Source organism: Lichenostomus cassidix, chromosome 1, assembly GCF_008360975.1.
Source record: "Lichenostomus cassidix isolate B80296 chromosome 1, HeHo_3.0, whole genome shotgun sequence".
In the NCBI taxonomy this organism is placed as follows: domain Eukaryota; kingdom Metazoa; phylum Chordata; class Aves; order Passeriformes; family Meliphagidae; genus Lichenostomus; species Lichenostomus cassidix.
The window spans coordinates 68,038,468-68,060,863 of NC_139479.1; the positions used below are offsets into that span (position 1 = coordinate 68,038,468).

The window sequence follows — 22,396 nt, forward strand, 5'->3', positions numbered from 1 at the left end:
CACATACCTCAGACATGTGTTACAAGGTATTTATAGTCAGGTGAGAGAAAACATAATCCTCGCCCCAATCTGAATGTTAGTACAAGCAATGCTGCCTTTTAAGAATATCTACATGCTGGAGACAATTTCAAAAAGCTGAGTCATGAAGAAACAAGGCATGAGAAAGACAAAAACTAAAATCAGAAATGAGACACTGACAGTTTTAAAAAAACACCTAAAATTTAAATTTAATTTTTGGCCAGTGGCATAATTTCTGGATGCAATGACAGCTAGGTAGCTGCAGTGCTGGGACACGACCAACTCTATGTTCCCCCTCTGGCACCCCTTCTGCCTGGCTCCAACTGCAGTCTCTGGCCCTACAGCATCCTATAAACTCTCTGGGACAGGGACTGTCCTACCCTGCTCTTTATATGTCACCTGACTAACACAAGGAGCCTTGTCACCCTGGTCACGTTCTGACAAAGTTGCAAAAAGGCAGTGCTGATGAAAAAACCTGCCAAAGGATAATCCCGCCTGGGTGACAAGGGCATCATTAGGATGTCTTTCCCAAGATTTTCCCATTTCCCATCCTCATTACCCACTGACGAATGGGTCTCAGGGCACTGGTACTGAGATCAGAACCACTGGCAAGCTTGTTCTCAGCAGCATGTCAAAATCATGGAAATACATAGATAGATACACGGACTCTCATGTTAAAGGAAGCAAACCCCAGTATAAAATATTTTTTAAATAAAACAAGCAGAGCAGGACACCAACACACTTTCAGGAGAAAATAAGTTTTTCTCCTTCTGAAATAAGTGTCAGCCTTGGACAATTAAGACCAGAGGAGCCTCCTTTTAAGCTCAGACAGGTTTCAAATACCAGCACAAACCTTGTTATGACAGTATTTTGCTCAATCCTGGCTCTGAGTTCTTCGTTCTGCTGTTGCAGCATGGTGATTTTTTCTTCCAGTTTTAAATTTTTTTCAACCTGCAGCAAAAGAATGTTTGTTAAGTCTGAAGAACAGTCAGCACCTCATCCAAGATAATTTGTTCTGTATTAGTCCATGGAGCAACTTCTAAAATTTGAGAATAAGTGGACGTGGTTATCTTGACTGATGCTGAGACTTACAGATCTAACTCAAAACACCACATCATACTGGTGAAGTGGGGCTATCAGCAGAGCACTGAGCAGGGGCAGAGCTGAACTAGCCCTTACTTCTAACTGATGATGATGAGGAGGGTCTTAGTTTTGTTCAGCACAAATGAATGTTTTCCTCAGAGGTGCCCCCACAACTTTTTTCCCCCAAGGAGCCAGTTTGCCAGATGTTGTTCTTGGAGAGAGTGCTGGTGACACTTGAGGAGCATGGGGAGATCCAGCATGGAAAGCTGCCCAGCACTGTGGTATGAGTGGTCTGTCTAGTGATGGAAGGAGGAGTGCAAGATGGTGTGATGTACATCTTCCAGACATAACAGTCTGACATCCAACCTCCATTATTATGATTCCTCAGTTATGGAGAGGATAGAATCACCCTCCAGGGCAGATGATGCCCAGCAGCAGCCTTAGAGTGCTGCTGCATTCTCATGAAGTGGGCTGGCCTCTAGAAACTCTTCTCACTACTGCTGACAAAGTTGGCTTAAATGACAGGCTTAATCCAGACATTTAACTTCAAGATGTAATTAATCAAAATTAATCCTATCCCAAGCACAGGTAGCCTTTATTCAGGACAGTTCAAGGGCAGAGTTTGAGGATATCAGTAGCAGTGTATTAGAACATCAGTAAGGTGTTTACAGGCAAATTCCACAGCCCCAGGTGCCCTGTTTTCCCCAAGCTTTGAATCTGACACACTTTATCACCTTAGTTCCTGGTTTTCCAGCAGTTTAAATTTTGCTGAATTCAACACTTTTGAAAGAAAACAAGATAGCACAGGGTAACCTTATCTCTGTGTGAGCTCGGTTATTGAATTTCCCAGCCTTTATAAAGAAGCAAAATATTGTGCACTGGGAATAACAATAACTCACACTTAATGGTGGAGACATCAATTTTAGGTTGTGTTTTCCAGTCTGTGCAGGTAATTGTAAAGGATACTCCCAGTTCTCAGATATTCTGGTCTGTCCCAGCACATTTTGTTAGAGTAGAACATGGATTCTGGTCCTATTTTGAAACACTCTGAGAGAGGAATCACCATCACAGGCTCCCTCTCTGCTTCAACAGTTTTCACAAGTAGGTATGCCACCTTCATTTCCAGCCTCCCTTTCAGCTGCCAAGGAGCTAAGGTGACTCTGTTTTTGAAATGTCCTCTTGCTCCATTGTGAGGTAACCCAACTTCCAGAACATTTGGAGATGTCCTGTAGGTGTTATGGCACTACAAAGGTATATCTTTAAATGGAAAGCAGGTGTGCCTTTGGGACAGAGCAGACCCAGTGTTTTAGGCTGTGATAAAGAGCAGGAACAGGACTGTGTGCTTGTGTGGGGTTAATGAACAAAAGTAGCTAAATGACCAGAAATTATATAGGCTTTTTTTTTTGATTTTTTGTTTTTCCCAGTGTTTCCAAATGCTGGCTTAGCTCCAAGAGCAGCATGTTGGAAGGAGCACAGATAATAAGCTTCAGTTGCAAAGAGGCACTTTTCTCTACATCCACTTACTAAAGCATCTGTTCAGCAAAATAATCATCAGAGTTCTCAAATTTCCCTGTAAATGGAAACAAATCTTGCTGAATGCTGTGCTGAACCAGCTGCCACAGCTCCCAGCTGAGGTATTGCCTCATCCTGTCACCACACTCTATTTTACTGTCACCTCAGGTTATGCTGTACAAAATGAATCTCCTTTCCTGCAACAAATTTAATTGATGGTGAACTGGGGAGTTCTTCATTAGTGAATTCCACAAGCAAAGGATGTGAAAACAGCATAGGCTGCAGAAAACCATTACTAGAGGGCTGGAGAGACCTTTTCTAGTGTAAGCCTTGCTAGGGACTGCTTGCTGAGTATTGCTAATTCATACATAGCACCCTAAATGCCTGCAGGAGCAGCAGCAAGATACACCATGGCTCCATCTTCCTCCAGCTGCCCTCTCCAGCCCTAAAAGGCTACCTGACTCCTTCAGGGGCATATGGTGCATATGGCGAATGGCTGGTTATACCCTGGACTAGCACAAATTTCCCCTTCCTCCATTCTTCTGACACCACACATCTCACTGTCTAACCTAACATGCTGAGCAGGCATTGTTTGAAAAAGCAATCCAGATCAATGGATGTGAACCTCTTTGACTGAGTCTTGCCCCAGCCTCGTGTTTACTCACCCCTCTTATGCTCATCTACTGTAACCAAACTTGTCCTTTATTACCCCTGCAATGTCTTCTTTGTAGGAAAAATGACTACTCACCTGTTTTTCTAGGTCCATAATCATCTTCTCCTGTTGGTGGATTTGGAGGTTTTTCATTTCCAGAACATGTTTTAAGCTCTTCAAATCTTTTTCTAAGTGCAGATAAGGAGCTCGTACAATCTAGGAAATATATCAGGGATTTGGATATGTCAGCCATAAATACATCTTCAGCCATAAGAGAGAGATTCCTTAATGTAATCCTGGGGTTTAGGAGAATCAGTGGCATGAAAACTACCTGGACCAGTTCCTCTGCAGCCCATCTGACCCCTGATATTGTCTCCTTGACACCTCCTTGGCTAAGATTTCTAACTCTTCCTCAGAGCTCAGTGTTTGGGGTCTCAGTTGGGACCTTCACCCCACCCCTGGAGTGAGGATCCTATTGCTCTTCATTGAATCAGGTGATGTGTAAGACTTAGAAACATGAATTGTGGTGCCTGTACAGTTAGAGTTGTCATCTACCTTCAGTTGTTCCTCAGTGTTTTTCTTCAGAGCCTCTTCAAACCGGTCTGCTTTGGCCTTAAGAGATTGATTCTGGAAGGTGAGGGTGTCTATCTGGTCCTGAAGGGAAACACACCAATTAACACATCAACACTATTCCATTCATTCATACCAGTCAGTCTGCACTGCAAAACTACCAGGGAAGCTAAACAAGGCTTAGAAACCCCTGCAGGGTAATATTTTTTATGTAAGGCCACTTGAACATAGAATTGGGTGATTGATAAGCCTCAGGGAATCACAGAACCCCTAGAACGCGTGCAGCTGATGCTAAATTGCCCCATCACCTTGTGCTGGATGAGAATAAACATATTCCTCCTTAGGAAAGCTGGAATTTATATCACATGCATGATTGTGTGGTCCTTAGAGGCAGTAGATACCTGCTTCCTTCACCTCTCTAGGCTTCTAACATGGTAACAAGAGATGATGAGTTAGTGGTGTGGACTTTAAATTATCATAATTTCATCTCAGAGCTATACATGGGAACAACATGATACTTTAAGCAATCATATTTCTGTTACCATCAAGGGCATTTCTGTCTATGCAACACCTGTAACATCCACAGTTGCTGTGAAAATGGTATTTTTATCTTTCACAGTTGTGATTTCTTGTCTGGAACATTACATCAGTCAGCCCTTATTGCAAAATTGCTGACATGCCTCGAGCTATCGCAGCAGTGCAACAATATGTGCTAGTCAGGGCATTTAAAAATTGTAATTTGTCTCTGCCTATGAAATCAAACAGGGCTTGCATTATTTGCTGTGGCAAATACTTTACTTGTTCACACAACATTTCTGCTCTCCACTCCTTGGGATTTCTTCATCTAGGGAGTGAGAACAGCATGGAGTTTTTAGAAGGATTAGACAATCTTGACCTTGGTGTTAAACAGTGGGATGTGGGAGCTGTGATGTGCAGGGCTGACCCTGGCCATCCACAGCCTGGCTGCACAGCAGAGCCAGCCCTGGAGCAACCCAAATCAGGGACTGCACTGCCCTCAGGTGGGACTGGAGATGTGTCTACAGCAGCAGGGAGGAGTTTAAAGCCCAGACACAGGCACAGGGCCAGGAAGGAGAGGTCACAGTTTCTGAGCCCTGGGGTGCCTGCTGGTGGGTACCATGTAGATAAGGTGATGCTCACAGCCACTGCAGGTGCCAGAGCCCTCCCCACCATGCAGGGAAGAGCTCAAATTTGCCAGCAGACAGCAGGGTCAAAAAAGACATTTCTTGCTTTAACCAGATGTCTTTTTGTCCCTTTAGGTCTTCTCTCTCTTGTGAACCAGCTAAGGGGGAGGGAAACTCCTGAGGGTTTGCTGCTAGCTCCCAAATTGGACAGGCAGAGCACTCGAGGTCCCACAGCTGGCAAGAGACAACAGCCTGGTGTGCTGGCAGCTGGCAGTGTGTCTGGGGCTGCCCATCAGCTGCTCCACAGCATCATCACAGGGGTGGGAAATAAAGAAACTGCTAACCTGGAGTGACAGACGCAGTTTTTCAAAAGTCTCTTCCAGTTGTGCCTTTTCCAGTTTGTGAGCAGTATTCAGTTCTGGAGAAGTTACACAGACATGACATTACTGAGTGAAATCCAGCAAACCAGGGTCTGAGAGCACACATTTTGTGAGCCATGCGCAATTTGGGATGTGGTTTTAGGACATGGAAATGGAGTAGGAAACTGGTAGCAAAATGCTCTGTGACCTTAGGTAAATCGTCCTGAAAATCAGAATTTTCTGATCTTTCATGGTTTGCAGATACCTCTATTTCTATGTGACCAGATTCTGATTTTTCCGAACTGCTCAGAATTCCCAGCTCCTAGATACTCTGATCTGAAAAGGGTCAGTCTGACAATGGGCCATTTGGGGGAGGAAAAATTTGGATAGAAGAATTTTAAATTAGATACTTTTAAAAGCTTGGGTTGCAATTTGTTTGGGGAGATAGAGAGGAGGGCCACCACCTCAGATACAAAAATGAATATGGCAGTGCTTCTCTGCAAGCCATGGTAGATGAGTTAAGAGGTTTATTCCAGTAGTGAGACTGACAGAGAAGACAACAAACACGATGAAAGGTTTTTCTACTAGAATAACTCACCCTGGACATAAATAACCAAAAGTTAAACAAAAAAAGTGAAATAAAATCTAATCTCTAAATCAATGGCATCAAACTGTCATTCAGTGCAGGTGCCTTTATAGTATAAAGACACTGTATTTTTTGTGTTTTCCCCCAGGCCCATGGGTTCAGCCCTCTAAGCCCTGCTCAGTAGCCACAGTCAGAGCAGCGATGATTTCCATCGCTCCAGTGCAGCGCACAGCTCACTCGCCCGCAGCGGCTGCAGTGCCTTTTGCAGGCACAGGAGGGCATTTCACACCCACACCAGGAGCAGGCAGCACAAACTTTGGCCGCCAGACCCTTGATGAACCACAACTGAATCTTATGATCACAAAATACTAACAAAAACGGAGAGATAAGAATAAGCACAAGCAAGAAACAGCTTTTTACTTATTTATTTTCAAAACCGCATGTGGTAATTTACGAATGCTATGCTAGATACCTTCTCTGCCCATGAGAGAGGGGAATAGACTGTTCTCAGTTCACGTTATGCTCTGCACTGTATCTCTAATTGACACACTGCAGAGCTAAGCAATATGGCTTGGTTCGGGAAAACCTACTAGACATATTTAAAATGTAGAAAAAAATAGGGAGATTGAACAGATAACTGTTAAATGTCAGCCAAAGCATGCACAGAAGCATGTGTTTAGATACTGAACTGGTAGGGAGGAAACAGCTGTCTGCTGCACCAATCCTGTGGCCAAACTGTAACACCAAATAAAGATAACAGTGCTGAGGTGCAAATTTGAACCAGTGTGTGGCTTTGGTCTGCTCAGCATGGCCAGAGGGCTGCTGAAAATAAAGAGTTTTGTTTTTAGAAGCAGTGTGGGCATTGAAGCACCTAAATTCAGAGATATCCCAAGAGCTCTAGCCTCCTGAGCACTGAGGATTAGGCTCTTGAAAGAGTACATGTGTGAAGTGATGTGGAATTTGGACTCTATTTTCAGCAACACATAGAGAAAGCCTTATCTTTGACCCAGAGACCCCCTTCAGATAAGCTCAGGTCAAAGTTAGATGCTGTACACACTGCAGACATCTCTCCCTCTGCCCCAGCATGAACCTGATGGTCCACACCATGTGAAAGCATTAGACCAACACAAATATTCTGTGTAATCTGCTCTGGAGGAAGAAACACAATGTCACTACAGCATTAATTCCTACCCTGGAATAGCTGTGTAGCTGTTGGGCTGTCTCTGGCTTACCTTGAATCTTGCAGTCATTCTCGTCCTGCAGCACTGTGATGGCTACTATGTGGTTATTTTCCAACTGTGACATTGCAGCTTCATGGACAGCTGTCAGATCTTCCACCTGTTCCAACAACAGTGAGCGCAGACATGGACACATGGTTAGACACTCTGGGGCACACTGACAAGCCACTGCTAGAGAGCTCCAGTGAGCTGGAAATACCAAAGGGATCTGCTGAATGTGACATTTCCAGCACCTGAGCCAATTTTGCCATGTAGATGCCTTGAGTGGTAGTGTGTAGTCACTGCTGACAGTATTTTTGTTCTTTAAAGTTAATGGTGATGAGGAGATATAATAGAAAGCAAAAGGTCAAAAAGCCCTTAGGAGGAAATGCTGTTCATTAAGTGTTCAGAAATCTCGACATTCCATTAATCTAAATTATAATAATGACCACACTGCCCACAGCCATCATGGGAGTGAGCTGGAAGAGGGCTGTGGGCAGTCTGTGTTCCAGTGCACCTGGTGGGTTTGGGAATCCTTCAGCATATTGGTTGTTACTAGACTTGGCTAAAGGCAAAGTGAGATCCTTAATGATGGTGCTTCAATATGCATCATTAAAGGAACTACAATGAGAAGTGGTGATGGAGATTAAGTCAGTGGTCCAGAGCACTCTCTGAATCCTATGCATTGATTTGCTTTTCTGGGTTTTGTAACCACAGTGATCTTATTCCCTACATTCAAAACAATATTATCTGTCATATCTAGCAAGGCAGAGGATCAAACTGTTTTACATCTACAGTGAAACAGTTGTTCATGGCTAAGTGACTTGACTCTAAACAGCTTTACTTGCTCACAGTTATGTAAATAATGGTGGAAAGTCACTACAGCTGAGTTTGCCTTGACTGGAATAAATGTTATTTCACTGCTTTTAACTGTCAAACATGTATTAGGTAACCCATAAGAAGCAACATTTCCAACCATATTGGAGAAAACATGCTCTTAGGATGAAAGTTAGGCATTTAACATGGAATTTAAAATTATCCAAACTAATTTTCATAATAATGTGGGAAATAACTCAGTGGTGAAGAGCTGTTTGCAAACTAATGGGGACTCAGCCTGCTGATATATTGCATGACAGAGCTGAGGAAGGTGGGGGGTAGATGACTCAAAGGGCTACTAATGGTACAAGAACTATCATGTGACTTTTCCCAGAGCACAGTGTCCTCATATATGATGTCTGTAAGCTGAAACCTCATGAGCATTGCCATGTTCTTTACCTCACCCTTGCTTAATTCTTCATTCATACTCTAATTGCTTCTCAACTGAACAGCACCTCATAGGAATGATTCTGCTCAACACCAAAACCCTCAGAAGGTGAAGGGTTTTTCTCTTGCTGCCACCATCCTTGGCAAGTTATTTATCTATAAAGCCAATTAAATATGTCCCAAATGACCTATAGGGATTTTTCTGTCTTCTGTGTGATTCATAGTCACATCCCAAATTACTCTTTTTCTTCCACTGAAGAAAAAGACTATCCAGTGACTATCTTCATGGCAGATAGTCAACTTGGAACAGGGAAGCAGCTCTCTGGGAAGCTAATTCCAGCTTCACCACTAACTTACTCTGCAGGCTTGATCAACTCACTTAACACAAGTCATGTTTATTTCTGGCTATGGAAAGGACCTCAGGTGGGATTTTTAGGGCTTAATAAAGTAAAATCAAGAGGAGGCTCTAGCAGGAGAAATTCAGTATGTTGCTGGACAACATGGCTTGAGCTGAGCAGGGAAAGTGGGATGACTATCTTCCAGATTAGATGTATGGATACAGAAATACATGCAGATCCATGGTCAGTGGGATTTTGCTGTTGTTATTGCCTTTATGGATGCAAATTCAAATCCCCCCATGCAGATGGGCAGCTCAAGGACAAAGCTTTTTTCATGTACAGCCTAAGAGATCCATTTCTTTGGCCAAGAAACATTGTTGGTGAGCAGCTTTTCAGCATGGCCTGTCAGCCTCTCCTAATCCAAGAGCACTCAACACAGGATGGGTATACAGCAGAGTAGGAATTCAAAGGGAAAACCTGCTAAAAATCATCATGCTAACTGAATTATGAATTGAAAATGTGGGCTAAAACTCTGAGATACTAGGGTCACAGCAGCACTCTCAAAGCAATGGAGAGAAATGTTTGTGTTATCTTCAGTAATCAGAGAATAGAGAGCTCTGGAGTAAACAAAGAACTATTTGCCCCACAGAGGCAAAGATGTGTTTACACTGCTCCTCTGTGATGATGAATAGAGTCACAATAGGTGAAAACATGAGAAAAATAAGCATACTTCTAGTCAAGTCCAACAATGACCTGTATCACCCTTTCTTGCACTTATCAGCGTGAGAGAAGAACCAGCATCTGTTCTTGTGGTCCTGAGAGCTTTCAGAAACACTTCAAAGAGTAGCAGAGCTAAGCTATAAGCTATTTCAGCAAAAAAATTAACAAAAATTCCTAGGCAAATGCTGATGTCTGGTGATCCAGGAGAGGCAAGCCTTGCAGCTAGAGCCAACATCTTCTACTAGGCAGACTGACACACTGACACAGTGAAAGGAAAAAATTGTCAAAGCTTTTGGGAACACGACCCCATAATATGAAGGAGGCTTCCGTATCAGAAAGAAAAGCAGAAATTTTGAGGGGCATTGCAAGAAAACCAACTTGAATGAACTGAAAGGAGAACCCAAAGACATGGCTCAGCACAGGTTCTAACCATTTACAGATGACTATTTTAAAATCTGTGACCTGTGGTGTTGGGTAGAGGATAAAAATTGCAGCTGGAAAAATCAGAACTGCACACGCTGCTCACTGAAGGCAAAACAGGAAAAGGCCAAGTAAAGGCATTATTGCCATAATCCAGTGCAGGATGTTCTGCCACCATGAGAGAGGTGCCCAAAGGTGAGTTACAGTGTTTGTTCTGACAAAAGCAGGCAAAAGAGCTGCTTGTGAGAGTACTCCTACCCACATGCAGAAAGCAAAGCAAAGAGAACCACTTGGGATGTACAGTCCAAGAGATTAGACTGAATGGTGGGGCAGCAATCAGGGGTCCCAGAATGTATCATGTGCTTGATGTTTATGCTGCATGTGCTGCATGGTTGCTATCACTTCACTGTCCTGCCCTTTAACTAGCATTGCAAATAACAATGGGCATGGCTCTGCTGGCCTTACCTGTGTGGAACAGATTCTTGTTAACCCTTTGTTTTAGTCATAAATTGACTTAAAAAGGTGGGTTGAGGAGAAAGTGATGTGTGGGCAGCAGAGCTAATCTTAATATTTTTATTGTAAAACATCAGGAAGCATGTGAAGACAACACATGGCAATGTAACGGACTACTATGTAGAAAAACCAGTAAAATTAATAGGTAGAAACTGCAGTAAAGACTGTCAGGAACACATTTTTACAGTCATAAGTCATTACCAGTCTTCATGTTGGAGTGTTCAATATATTTCATTATCTGAACCCAATCAGTACTAGCACAGGCTACTCTTCAAAGGCAGCAGGTGGAGACTGACCTGATCCTGATGCTGCAATCTGGCTTGTTCCAGCTGCAGCCTGTGCTGCTCCTGCAGGCTCTCCTTCTTGGTGTTGTACTCCTCCTGCAGCCGCTGCTCCAAGGCCTGCATCTCCTCCTGCTGCTGCCTGCGGAGCTGCCTCCCCTCCTCCTCGAAGCGCCTCTCCAGCTCCTCCTTCTCGCTCAGCAGCTTCTTCCATCTCGCTGTGTTGAGGTCTGTGGGGACAAGAGCACACAGACCGGCTCTGAACTGCCCGGGACCAAGCAGTGGCATTGGGCCTCTCTGTGCACGTGTTATACAAGGGGTATGACTGACCACTTGACCAGAAGGATATGTACCCCATACATCCCATTTTCAAGCTGTTAGAAGCTGCTCATCCCATAAACCTGTCTCCAGCTCCATTCAAAGCCATTAATGCACACTTGCTTAAAATATTTTTGTATTCAAACCACCACCTTGTGTGCTTCCTGGCATCAGAGAGCACAAATGAAAGGCTGATACTGCAGGCAATCAGAAAATGTGAAATTTTTACTCTAGTGAACTAACCCAGTGACTATGTCTCAGAATTCACAAACATGTCTACTACTGTTTTCTAGCAGTTCTATCAAGTCAATGACAATCATTCCATTTCCCCATTTGGTTCCTCACCTTTATTGCTCCCCAGGTCCCAGAAAAGCAATGTCACAAACAGAAGGTGTCCTCAGCCTTTTGCTTTGCTAATGAACAGTTGCAATAAATCCAGATGTTGAAGACTTGATGCAAGTTGGACAAGATCATCCAGATTATTTTTAAAGAGCAAGTTTGCTCACTCGTAAAGACCTCACAGGTAAGAAGTGATTAAAATGGTCATCATGACCATAACACTCAGAACACTAGAAAATGAAAATGGGCTTCTAATGGCACTGCTAGATCTTCTTTCTGATTTAGACCCATAGCTGATTTAGAAAGATGATCAGTTCTTTGAACAAACTGTCTGCATAGTTATCCTTCCTTTGCCTCTCAAAAAGCATGTCATGCACAAACCCCTATGGCATTGTAAGTCAGAGGATTGAGAGCAGCTGTCTCCCTGCTGAATGCTTCAAACCCACATTTATTCTATCACCACATATTTGTCCAATATCTGTACTTTCCTGCCTCTTTCTACTGTGGTGTCAGACTATGCTCATTTTTTCCAGGATAGTAACAATTTGTCGAAGTTACCACTGCTGTCCCCACAGCTAATATTAGGTGCACCCATGCAAGGTAGTTTGGGCACCCAAGCTAACCATTCCCTTCCCCACAAAGCTATTTTTCACCCTGTTTAGAGCTCTGCTTTGACATTTACTGGATACCAATATCCAGACTTGCTCAGTGTGACCAGAAAAATAAGCACTACTGGGCTCCTGTTCTGATCCTGATATTTTTTGGAGCACTTTGAGGGACTCTGTCCCTGTCAAGCTCTCAGCTCCTTACAGAAAGAGAGTGAACCAGAGAGTTCAGCACCTCAGCAGCACACAGAAAGCTTTCCCACTTGCCTTACATCAAAAATGAAATGGCATATTAGCTGGAATGTCTTGTCCCCTGGCAGTCTGGATTGTAGCTCTAAACCCTCTCTCTTGCTTTATGTTTTTTTATTATGTTTGGCATGTAAAGTGATCCCAGAGCAGGAGGGGTTATGCTTACAGCTCTGCCTTCAGTAGAAATCAAACTTACTCAAGCTTTAAATAGGAGCTGTAATGAACCCCATCGCTCTCCAGCCTCTCTAAGGAGATTACTCTGCACACAGGGAGGGCTGGGCAATGAAACAACATGCTCTAACCAAATGAAAGTCCATCTGAAACACATAATGTGTAACTTGAAATACAAAACTATGCAGAAATCAGACCCTGATGCAGGTGCAAAATGGAGGGAAGAGGGAAGCACAGAAAGTGAGCTTGCATGGCGTGTCCCCCCTATGCCCAACAATGCTATTGGAGGCAGAAAGTGAGGCTGTTGCTCAGGAAATTTGCCCTATACTGAATATGAAACACCTCTAATGAGAAGGAGTGATCCCTACCATAAGTCTCAGACTAAGACAAAGGAGGCTGAGGACTGAAGTGCTGAGGAAACCTGAATTTCCTCTTAGTAGGGAGATGGACATTTGGGCCTGGCTCTCCTGGGACAGGCATAGCAGAAGGCAACACCCATGGAGCCCAAGGGTCTGCAGCTCTCCTGCCCATGGAGAAGGAACCAGCATGGGAGAGCTTGCCTTGCTGGAGCCAGCTGGGGCTTCAGCAGGTGGTTCTGCTGAAACAGCTGTGGCATCCCCAGCAGGGACCCCATAACACCTGCCTCAACAGAAAACCTGCTAATGCTGCTGGAAAACTGAATTTAGCTTTCAGGCATCAAAACAGGGATACTGTTAAAGTGAGCGACTCTTGTAGGAAAAAGAAAAATAACTAAGAAAAGTTACATGAATGCATTACTGACACGTAACAAGAGAAGCAGAGCATAACTACTATTGGCTCTGTTGTGAAGAGTTACACCCTGGTTTTCTTTTTCCTTCTCTGTAGGTATCTCTATTGCTGCTTACAGGATGGAAATGACTCTGACACAACATGGCATTTCCTGGGATTACAGCATGCTGGGTTAAATGAGACCAACTAGAGCAACTTCCCTACTCCCTGAGCATTGACTGCACAAGAGATGAGCAAAACCCACTTCAGGCTAGGCTGGGAAGTTGAGGGAAAGGTAGATGTCACTACTGGACTGAGTTCCCTTCATCACACACAGTCAGAGCCACAGCACAGCCTTCCCAGCCCTGGCATTTTGCATTAAGGAGTGCAGCTCCTGTGGGAACCAGGGGCTGGTGTCTTGTGGTCCCACTGAGGGACTCTTTCCTTCTGACATGAGAAATGGGCTCTTCTTCCTGACCCTTGGCCTCAAACCCACAGACAAATCACAGCCACTACACCCAGGTTAAGTGTCTTCTGACTCAGAGGCATACCCAGGAGGAGATGGCACACAGGCTTTGGCTTCCAAACTCTTGTGAACACGGATAATGCAACTTTTAAACTTGACATCTGATTGCCTTCCCTTCATCTAGGTTTTTTATGCATCTCAATACCTCCTCTCAACTCACTTCACGTCATTGGTCTGACAGCAAAGGAGCAGGTAATTTTGACATTTAATTTCCATTACTTTGAAGGGAAACAGCTGGTATTAGAAACCTCTTTATTTCAAGAGACTCAGTGTTGCAGCTGAAAAGTGCTTATATTTATAATTTATAAAGATTGATGTCTTGAGTGTAGAACGATTGCTTGTCATGTTTTCCCAGCCTTGCTATTTCTAGCAAAATACATGAGCAAATCTTATTACTTAAAATAACAAGTCCCTCAGCACTTATGGAGGCCAAGATTCCTCCCCAAGACTGGGAAGGGAGAATCACTTTCCTAGTTCACCCATGCTGGTTTCAGATGAGGTGTGATACTTTCACAGCAGTGCTGGGGGTAAAAGTGGACAGCGTTGTCTGAACCTCAATATTTTGCCTGGCTCCAGAAGGATGCAAGTCTCCCAAAGCTATTTTACAGGCTGTCCATCACTGCTATTGCTTCAGTGATGGTTTTATTTACCAAAAGAATTTTCCTTAAACATATATTCTTACTTTTCTGAACAGTGGATTCTCTGTTGCAGTTTCATTGCTTTGCATAGCAGAGTCCTGTAGTTTCTGCTGAAGTTAACAAAGACTGCATGCTGTGAAAACCAAGCATGTTCAGCACCCAAACTGTAACTCTGAATTACAGCTATTGCCTAAACAACTAAATGCTGGACACACTGCCTGTATCAATCCTGGCTAGCCCAGTCTTGTTTTACGGATTCATTCAGGCACTTGCACCAGTGAGTCTGACATGCTGAATTTACACATGAGAAATCAGGAATTTCTGACCAACACCCATAGTGTTTAACTGGACTGGTTATTTTTAAATTAATGATGAACTACTTATTAAAGTGACAGAGGCAAGTCAGAACTACAACTTGGTTGTAGTCAAAATAACACGCTCTGACTTTCCCTGAATTTCTTCATAGAGTCACTCAAGATTGCTGTTGTCAAATAAAGGACTGTTTCATTCTTGATTTCCATAAATCTCATACAATATTGTACAACACACTGATTCATCTGATAGTGAGGCCAAAATAATCCTCCTATAGCACAGGTGGGCTGCACATCTCCAGTAGCACCCTCATGTCTCCAGTAACAACCTCAACTTGAGCTGCTTTAGAGACTGCAAAGAACTTCACTGATGAGAAATGCTCTCATGTACATGCCATTTACCATTTTGCCTTGTCCACAATGACTAGTTGTTTCAAAAAATTAAGTTTTATTATTTTATATCAAAGGAAAACAGACTGTCCAGCAAGTTTTGACTTACACTAAAAAACATAGACATCCTTGGCAAAGTTCTTTTCTTCAGCAAAACCACCAGGGATTTGTGTTCACTTCAGCTGTACAAACCTAGTGTAAATGGAAGCAGAGCTCTTCATCTCCAGCACTGAACCTCTCTTTCCTCCCCACGTCACTGCCACTTAAGAAAGCACTCATGAAAATGAGCAAATCTAACCTGCAAGATTGAGGTAGGGCTTTCAAATGAGTAGTGGGTATTGAACTGAGAGTTTCAGATGTCCCCTGACTAAAGAAAGCACTAGTGGCAACAACACCTCTGTAAGAGCTGTAGAGATGCAGAGGATGGAGGAAAGCAGGCATCAGGTAATAACTGGAAACCTGTTTTGCTATTGCTGCAGTATACATTTGCCATAGGGACAATAAAGCTCTCTATGAAATGACAATCAGCCAAAAAATTTCAGAGAGTCAAAGCGGGGAGCACAAGATGCTGGGCATCTGAAAAGGGCTGTGCTCAGCTTTTCTGAAGTGTGTTGTCATGGGCAAGGTAAAGGCAAAGCACAGGGAGGCTCTGCAGTTCTGCCCATCCCACAGGGGTTTGGCCTGAGCCTCCCTTTGCTGGCCTTGTCACCCTCTTGCCACAGGGTACAATCTGTGCTTAATGTGTGGCCCAGCAACTTGGCTCCCACGTGCAGGAAAAACTGAGAGTTCCCCCCTGTTTATAACTCCCGTCATCAGTGGTTCCAACACCTTCTGGTGATCATGGTGTCCCCTGACCCAGTGGTCCTCCCCTCCATTTGCCCTGGAGTAGATGAATCCAACATCACACTCATTCTGGAGAGATCTGAGCCCAGAAAAACTCAGCCTGTTGACCGAAGTCACAGTAAAATCCATCTTCTCCCTCAGGAGTGGCAATATCTTTACATTCTCTCTCCTGTCTAGATCAGAAACCAAAAAGGAAAAGAGGGGCATGCAGATATACAGGGAATACACAGACAATTTCTTTTGCTGTCTTTCAACCAGGAAGAGACCTTAGAGATATTAATAAGCAAATTCTGAACTTGGTGTCCTTCAGTTTGTAGCTGAACTGCAAAACATGCAAATAATCATAAATAAGTGATGCACTCCCAGTCACTGTGCACTGCAATGGTCCCAGGTTCCCACTTCTCATCACACTGTGCTTTCTCCTCAGCAGTGCTGGTGTTTGAGGACAGAAACTATGGATTTACAAACTAAAATTTGTCTAATAAAAAATGATGCACAACTGACTCCAGTGTGTGTGGTGATGAACTCATCTGCACCGCAAAGAAGTGAAATCAAGGTTCCCTGCAAAGTCACAAAACCCTTTGCCACTGGGCTTCAGAAGACACTTCATCACATGTGTTCAGGTTCCCCAGGATTAGGTCACAGGTAATCATAATAACTGCTTTCATGTAAAGTGAGACAATCACTTTGTTGTTACTTTTCTTGGACTACTTACCAACTTCCTCCCTGATCTTTGCAAGCTCGACTCCTAACTCCTTTATTTTCACAAGGGCATTTTCATTCTGTTTAAGGAAAAAGAGAGAGAAATATGTATAGTACCCAGGTTTATCCCAGATAAGCACTTTCACATGTTCATTTAGTAAAGCAGATTAGGTTGATTCCTCATACTACATTTTGGTTTTTTTTAGGGGAGGGGAATGGGATTATAATGAATTCATTCAGTTTTTAAATGAAGCTTAGGAGCCACAATTCCCTGGCTAGAAATACTTGTAGACTTGTATGTCTACAAGTACATGTACAAACACTCGTGCACACTACAGTGCAGAATACTCTATTTACTCCTATGTGTCTAAAAATACATTTGTATTTTTTTATAACTTTGTGGTCAATCTGTGTACCATTTATTGCTGGACCACATATACAAGATGGATTTATTAATTCTGTTAAAATTCTTTCATCTATTTAAGCCTCCATTTAAGCACTCATATTAATATGTTCACACATTAAACCTTGCGGAGCAGATTGCTGTACTCACAGCATCCTAGGCATAGTGAGCATTCCCATGCAGGCACCACTAATAACCTGATGTTCATGCCTATCCCCACATTTATGCCTGTGATTTTATGTATTAGAGCTCCTTTCCTTGACTTGTCTCAAAAGAAATCTGAATATTCAAGGAATAAAACAGATGAATTGGCTAAAGGAAAACTAAAACACATTTACATGAGCAATGCTACAGTGTTACTATCAAAATGAAAGGACTTTGACAGCAGATATCTGATGAGTGCTGTGCAAACTGACAAAGTTCTTATCTCCATCCACTGGAGTTTGATTTAGCATAATAAATCCCAGCATAACGGTTCAATCATATGGGCACTTTAAATTGGGATGTATGGTGAATCATATTAGAAAGAAGACAAAGGAACATATCTTGCTGGGAAGATCACTAATGATTAGTGAAAATAGATCAAGTTACTATAAATATATTCCAGGTTAGAAAAGGTCAAGAATCCTTAAAGGACAGTACAGAAAAATCATATTCAAGAGAAAAGGCAGTACAGTAGTAAATTGAATTAAAAGGAGTCCTAGAAACAAAATCTTTCTGTAATAAGCAAGCAACGCTAATAAAAATCTAGGGCACAGACAGGATTAGTTTGGCTGCAGGACACATAGCAAGTCAGTCTTATATCACAAAAATGAAAGTGGAAAAAAAGTATTTCAGAACTTAATGTTTCTGTATATTTTTCCTGCACCCAACTTTCAACTCTGTTACGAGAAGTAACACAACTTTACTCCTGGTAATACCAGAGTAATGGAGTCTGGAATTTGAATTAATCCTTTACATATTGCCCTTTTGGGATGATTTCCACCAGATCCAAGGGACAGGCTTTCCAGAAAGTTTGCTGTAAATGGAGTGATAAACTGAACTGATTTGAGAGCCTTGAAAGCTTGAGGAGACCCAGATGATGTGGGCATCTTTCTTATTCAGTTATGGGAAGAAGCCAGGAATGCAAGCCTGGCTCCTCCAGTCAGCTCCATACCGTGCTGAGTAATGCACAGGGGGCTGTGTGCCAGGACTGCAGAGTGTCCAGACCTGACCAACTGCATTAGGCTCAGAATAAAATGATGTGGCTACTTATGGACTTCTTTTTTCTAATTAGTCAAAATGTTATGGGAAAAAAAAAAGTTCCAGATAAATGCCGCCTGGTATGTTAAAACACCAGATCCCTTCACACAGATTCCCAAACAAGCAGACTTACAGGGATAAGGTTTCCTTCCCCTTTGGAGAATCCCATTGCATCTGCCCATACTGTCTGTTTAACTCAATGGAGTCACTTTAAGAAGTGCTCTTGACAGACTGCCAGGCCTGGTGCCCTTGAAGGTGTGTGCACAGGGATACACTGGATGCAGGACTTGCAGATGAGAAACACCCACTCAAATTACCAGATCCCATCATTTGAAACAAAAGCCACTCAAACCCAGGGAGCTCTGCACAAACCATTACCAGCACCTGCTTAAAGGCAGAACTCAGTGGAATAGTTACTATTCTATTTACATGAAGAAAATAAAAGCAAATAAAAAAAATTACATTTTAGAGAAAAAAGTGTTTAAAATTTTGATCCCCCGTGAGAACTATTACAGGCTCCATATTTTACATGATGCTTTCCCTTGAGGACACTTGGTGGTGGGATCATCTGCAAAAGTGTGGAGAATTGCCATGGTGCCAGTTTAAAAATGTTACCTCATAACACGTGGTCCAGCATGGACACCAACCCACCAGGAGAGCAGGGGTCATGTCTGCCTCCCACCACACTGGGGCTGTGGTTTCCAGAGCAGAGCAGCCCCTGGGGCTACCTCAAGCAGCCAGATCAGCACAGCTCAGGTGCCTTGGCTGTCATTTGACTCCCCTGCCAATACTTCTTGCATTGTATTTTATTTCGGTTAGAGCTTTCTGTCTGCTCTTTGGGACCTCATATTTATGTTTCCTGGGAGGTCAGATGTGCAAGGGCTGCCTTCAGTGCCAAAGCCTCAAGCAGTCCCTCTTTGTCAGAGGGTTCTTCTGGAGAACAATAGCATATGAGTCCTTATCTTCTCCTTCTGCAAGAGAAGCGAGATGCAGTTTTGGCTAATCATCAAATCAGCCTCATGGATTCCTGGATGTGCAGTGAACTCACAAATCCCTGACATCTTCTGTTACTGCAACCTGCTTTGTCAGTGTGACATGATGGGTTTGGACTGCACACGTTCCTGTGACACTGTAAACACGACAGTAACGCAAAACAAAAAAGCCCCTGCTTGTTATCATGAGCATGGCTCTGCAGATAACCAGCACTTCACTGTCAGTGCAGCCAGGGAACTGGGAATGCCAGTGCCAAGGAAACCAAACATTACAGTAGAGTAAAACTGGATCTGACTTCACAATGTAAAGCTATCAGGTTCCATGTTGAGATTCCTACATATCTGGTGTCAAACATCAAAGCACACAAGGAAATTTATTCAGCAAAATTCACAAGCACACAAGGAAAACTACCCCCAAACAAATGGATAAGAAACCAAGTTAAGAGGATGTCCCATTGGGTCTTCACTGATATTTATCTCACCAAAGTAATTGAAAGAGAAGACAGGGGGAGCAGCTGCCCTCCCAAGAGTTTTGTGTCCAGTAAGGCTCAGCATTACAAAAGAGCTTTGTAGGGATCCTCTACTAGGCCACCACTTGGAGCTGAGCCATTGAGGGTGAGCATCTAAGGGCCAAATCCAGCTTAGGTTTAAAAAGTTTCAGTGACTGTACACACCTGTTCCCAGTGGGTGAAAAGATCTGAGACCCTGTAAGGAGACTGTGCAAACATCCAGCATTTCCAGTGCAGAAGTTAAATGCCAAGGAAGAAAAAAAAATTGCTTTGATGTGTTCTGGAATTAATTTTTTTATTCCTAAAAATAGGAAACCAAAAATGTGGTTTTGTACAAATTAAAATGTCGCATTTATTTTTCATGTGATTTTAATGAATGATGGACTGCATTACTTCTTAGAAAAATGATGACAAAGGTCTTCTATTAGCTGCATTCCAAGAAATTACTCTGATACTGAACTAATTTTTATAAAATAAAATTACACTCATGATGGAGATGAAAAAAAAAACTTCTTCCTCATTCCTGAACTCTGCAATATAACTCAATATAATTGAGCCTTGCATCTGGAATACATCCCATCTCAGATGGAAAGCAAAAGTAGAATAGAAGAAGTAGAATGATATTTTCCCCCTGTGCTTAAACTACTGCTCCACTGAATAGAAGACAGAGTAGCAACTCTTTTTCCTATCATCAGCTCTATAACATACAGACATCCCAACATATCTCCCGTGAAAGGCTTGATGTTGGACTGCATTTCAACAAGTGAAACAGACGCTGAACATGGCACATGTGCATTCTCCATTCAAATCAAAACACCCTCAGGATGGACTGAGGCATGACTTACACTGGTGCAACAGCTTCAAAAAGCAAGGCAGACAGGCAGACAGCTTGGCAGAGGTGTAGGAAGAGAACAGGAATCCATACAGTTAAATAACAGTGGCCAAAACCTAGCAGTGTAGGTCAGAAAAAAATCAGCAGAATTTAGATTTACCCGCATGTGAGGACCTAGAAAAATAATTTGGTAGATGTCATAATATGGACCTGAGGATGGGCAAGATGCTGGTGTTGTCTGAACAGATTAAGAAGGGAAACACAGGAGCCTGGAGTTACCTTTCCAAATTGACATATCTCTCCAGCCTGCCAACTTACATGTTTGCTTATATTCCAAGATCCAAATGTATGTACAGTGTCTCCACTGTACAAACACTTCTCAGTTCTCTACAATATCTCCTAAAAGCACTCTGTACACAGAAGCTCTGTGGCTTGATATTAAAACTTGATATTAAAACTGCTCTTCCAGAAGAGCTTTCCTGTATGCAGAGCTTTCAAAATATTTAAAAAAAAAAAAAAATCCCTGACCTGCAAATGGTGCTTAGTCACTGTTGTGCTGTGTTCAGACTTCCCTGTGGCAAGGTGTTAAATTATAATTGGAAAGAGAATCATAGACATTGGCAATTCTCTTGTACCAATAAATATTTCAGATGATACTTGTAGAAGAAATAACTGAATCCCACTGCAGCTGATATTAAAAATTACCTACAGTCTTCCTTCAAAAAGAGGTGTTTTAACAATGCTGTTCTATCATGCTGGTTGTCAGGTAATCCTTCCTCATAACACCCTTTAGATTAAAGTTTACAAGCACTTAGATATTCCACAGTGACTGCACTTTGACAAGTTTTATATTAACCCACACATTTTTTCTTAACCTGGTCAGTAGCACATCTCAAGCTATATTTGAACTTATTATTAGGTAAATGGGAGGCACTGTCAGTTTTTAATTTAACAAAGTTGTATGAACATTTCCAAAAGCCAAACTATAACACAGCACAAACATGCGTTGCTGCCAAGATATTTTTCTGTTAAGCAAATTAAATGCATCTATTCATCCTCTCATTCTTCTGTACGTAAAATCCAGGCAAATTTCCAGAAGAATAATGGGAAAAGCTATGTGTTCAAGATGTCCCACAACTTCTCTTGCACATGCTATTTTCCTGCTGCCTGTAGCTATGCACTTACTTCTGATCTGACATTTGTTACATGACCCATTTTGGTGCCTAGGAAAGTGTTTGATTTAGATTCACACAAACGTAAGAAAACAGGTAGTTTTGTCTCTATTTCACTTGGTCACATTTCACTTCTCCTAGGATGGAGGATCAATCCTCTGTTGGGGATGCAAAACTTCAGGACAGCTAGAGGCTGAAAAATCTCTCTCCAAACTTTAAAACTCTCTGCAAGTTTCCTTTATAACTTGTACTCCACATGGCTATTAAAAATGCATCAAAAGCAGAGCAAAACATCAAACTGACTGTTGCTACAGAGGATGCCAGCGGTCCCTCCTTATTCCATGAGCATCCAACCCTTACATTTAGACTGCAGGATAAACTTATGTAAGGCACTGCAGTGCATGAGAAAGCGACACTTAGACCTGTCCCTGGTGAAGGGGAGATCAGCACACTGCAAACAATCCGAGCATCGCTCCCCTCTCCGCCACCCGGGAAGCGCATCCGCCACGACCCCAGCAAGAAGCAGCAGCACAGGCTCTATCACGGCTACCTTCCTTCCCTTTCCCTAAAGGATAAAAAAAGAGGCAAAAGTACCGTCTCGTCCTCGCACAGAGAGGGGGGAAAACATGTGGAGCAGCATTTGCCCATCCCGGCAGGACAGCCACCCACCGGACCGACACCCACCGGACTGCCGCCAGCCTGGCCCGGAGCCGGAGGATGAGCCCCGGGCGGT

At 42.9% G+C, this 22,396-nt stretch overlaps 1 protein-coding gene across 4 annotated transcripts in view; it reads right to left on the reverse strand.

Moving 5' to 3' along the window:
• Positions 1 to 22,396, reverse strand: part of MTUS2 (microtubule associated scaffold protein 2) — a 262,109-nt gene that overhangs the window by 7,280 nt on the left and 232,433 nt on the right. For all 4 annotated transcript variants that reach the window (XM_085062168.1, XM_085062149.1, XM_085062144.1 and 1 more), the window contains 7 exons: positions 16,527 to 16,593; positions 10,690 to 10,904; positions 7,155 to 7,260; positions 5,322 to 5,395; positions 3,821 to 3,919; positions 3,362 to 3,481; positions 872 to 969 (listed from right to left, as the gene is read on the reverse strand). In XM_085062168.1, coding sequence (XP_084918294.1) covers positions 872 to 969; positions 3,362 to 3,481; positions 3,821 to 3,919; positions 5,322 to 5,395; positions 7,155 to 7,260; positions 10,690 to 10,904; positions 16,527 to 16,593 — 779 coding nt within the window. The remainder of the gene's footprint in view (positions 1 to 871; positions 970 to 3,361; positions 3,482 to 3,820; positions 3,920 to 5,321; positions 5,396 to 7,154; positions 7,261 to 10,689; positions 10,905 to 16,526; positions 16,594 to 22,396) is intronic.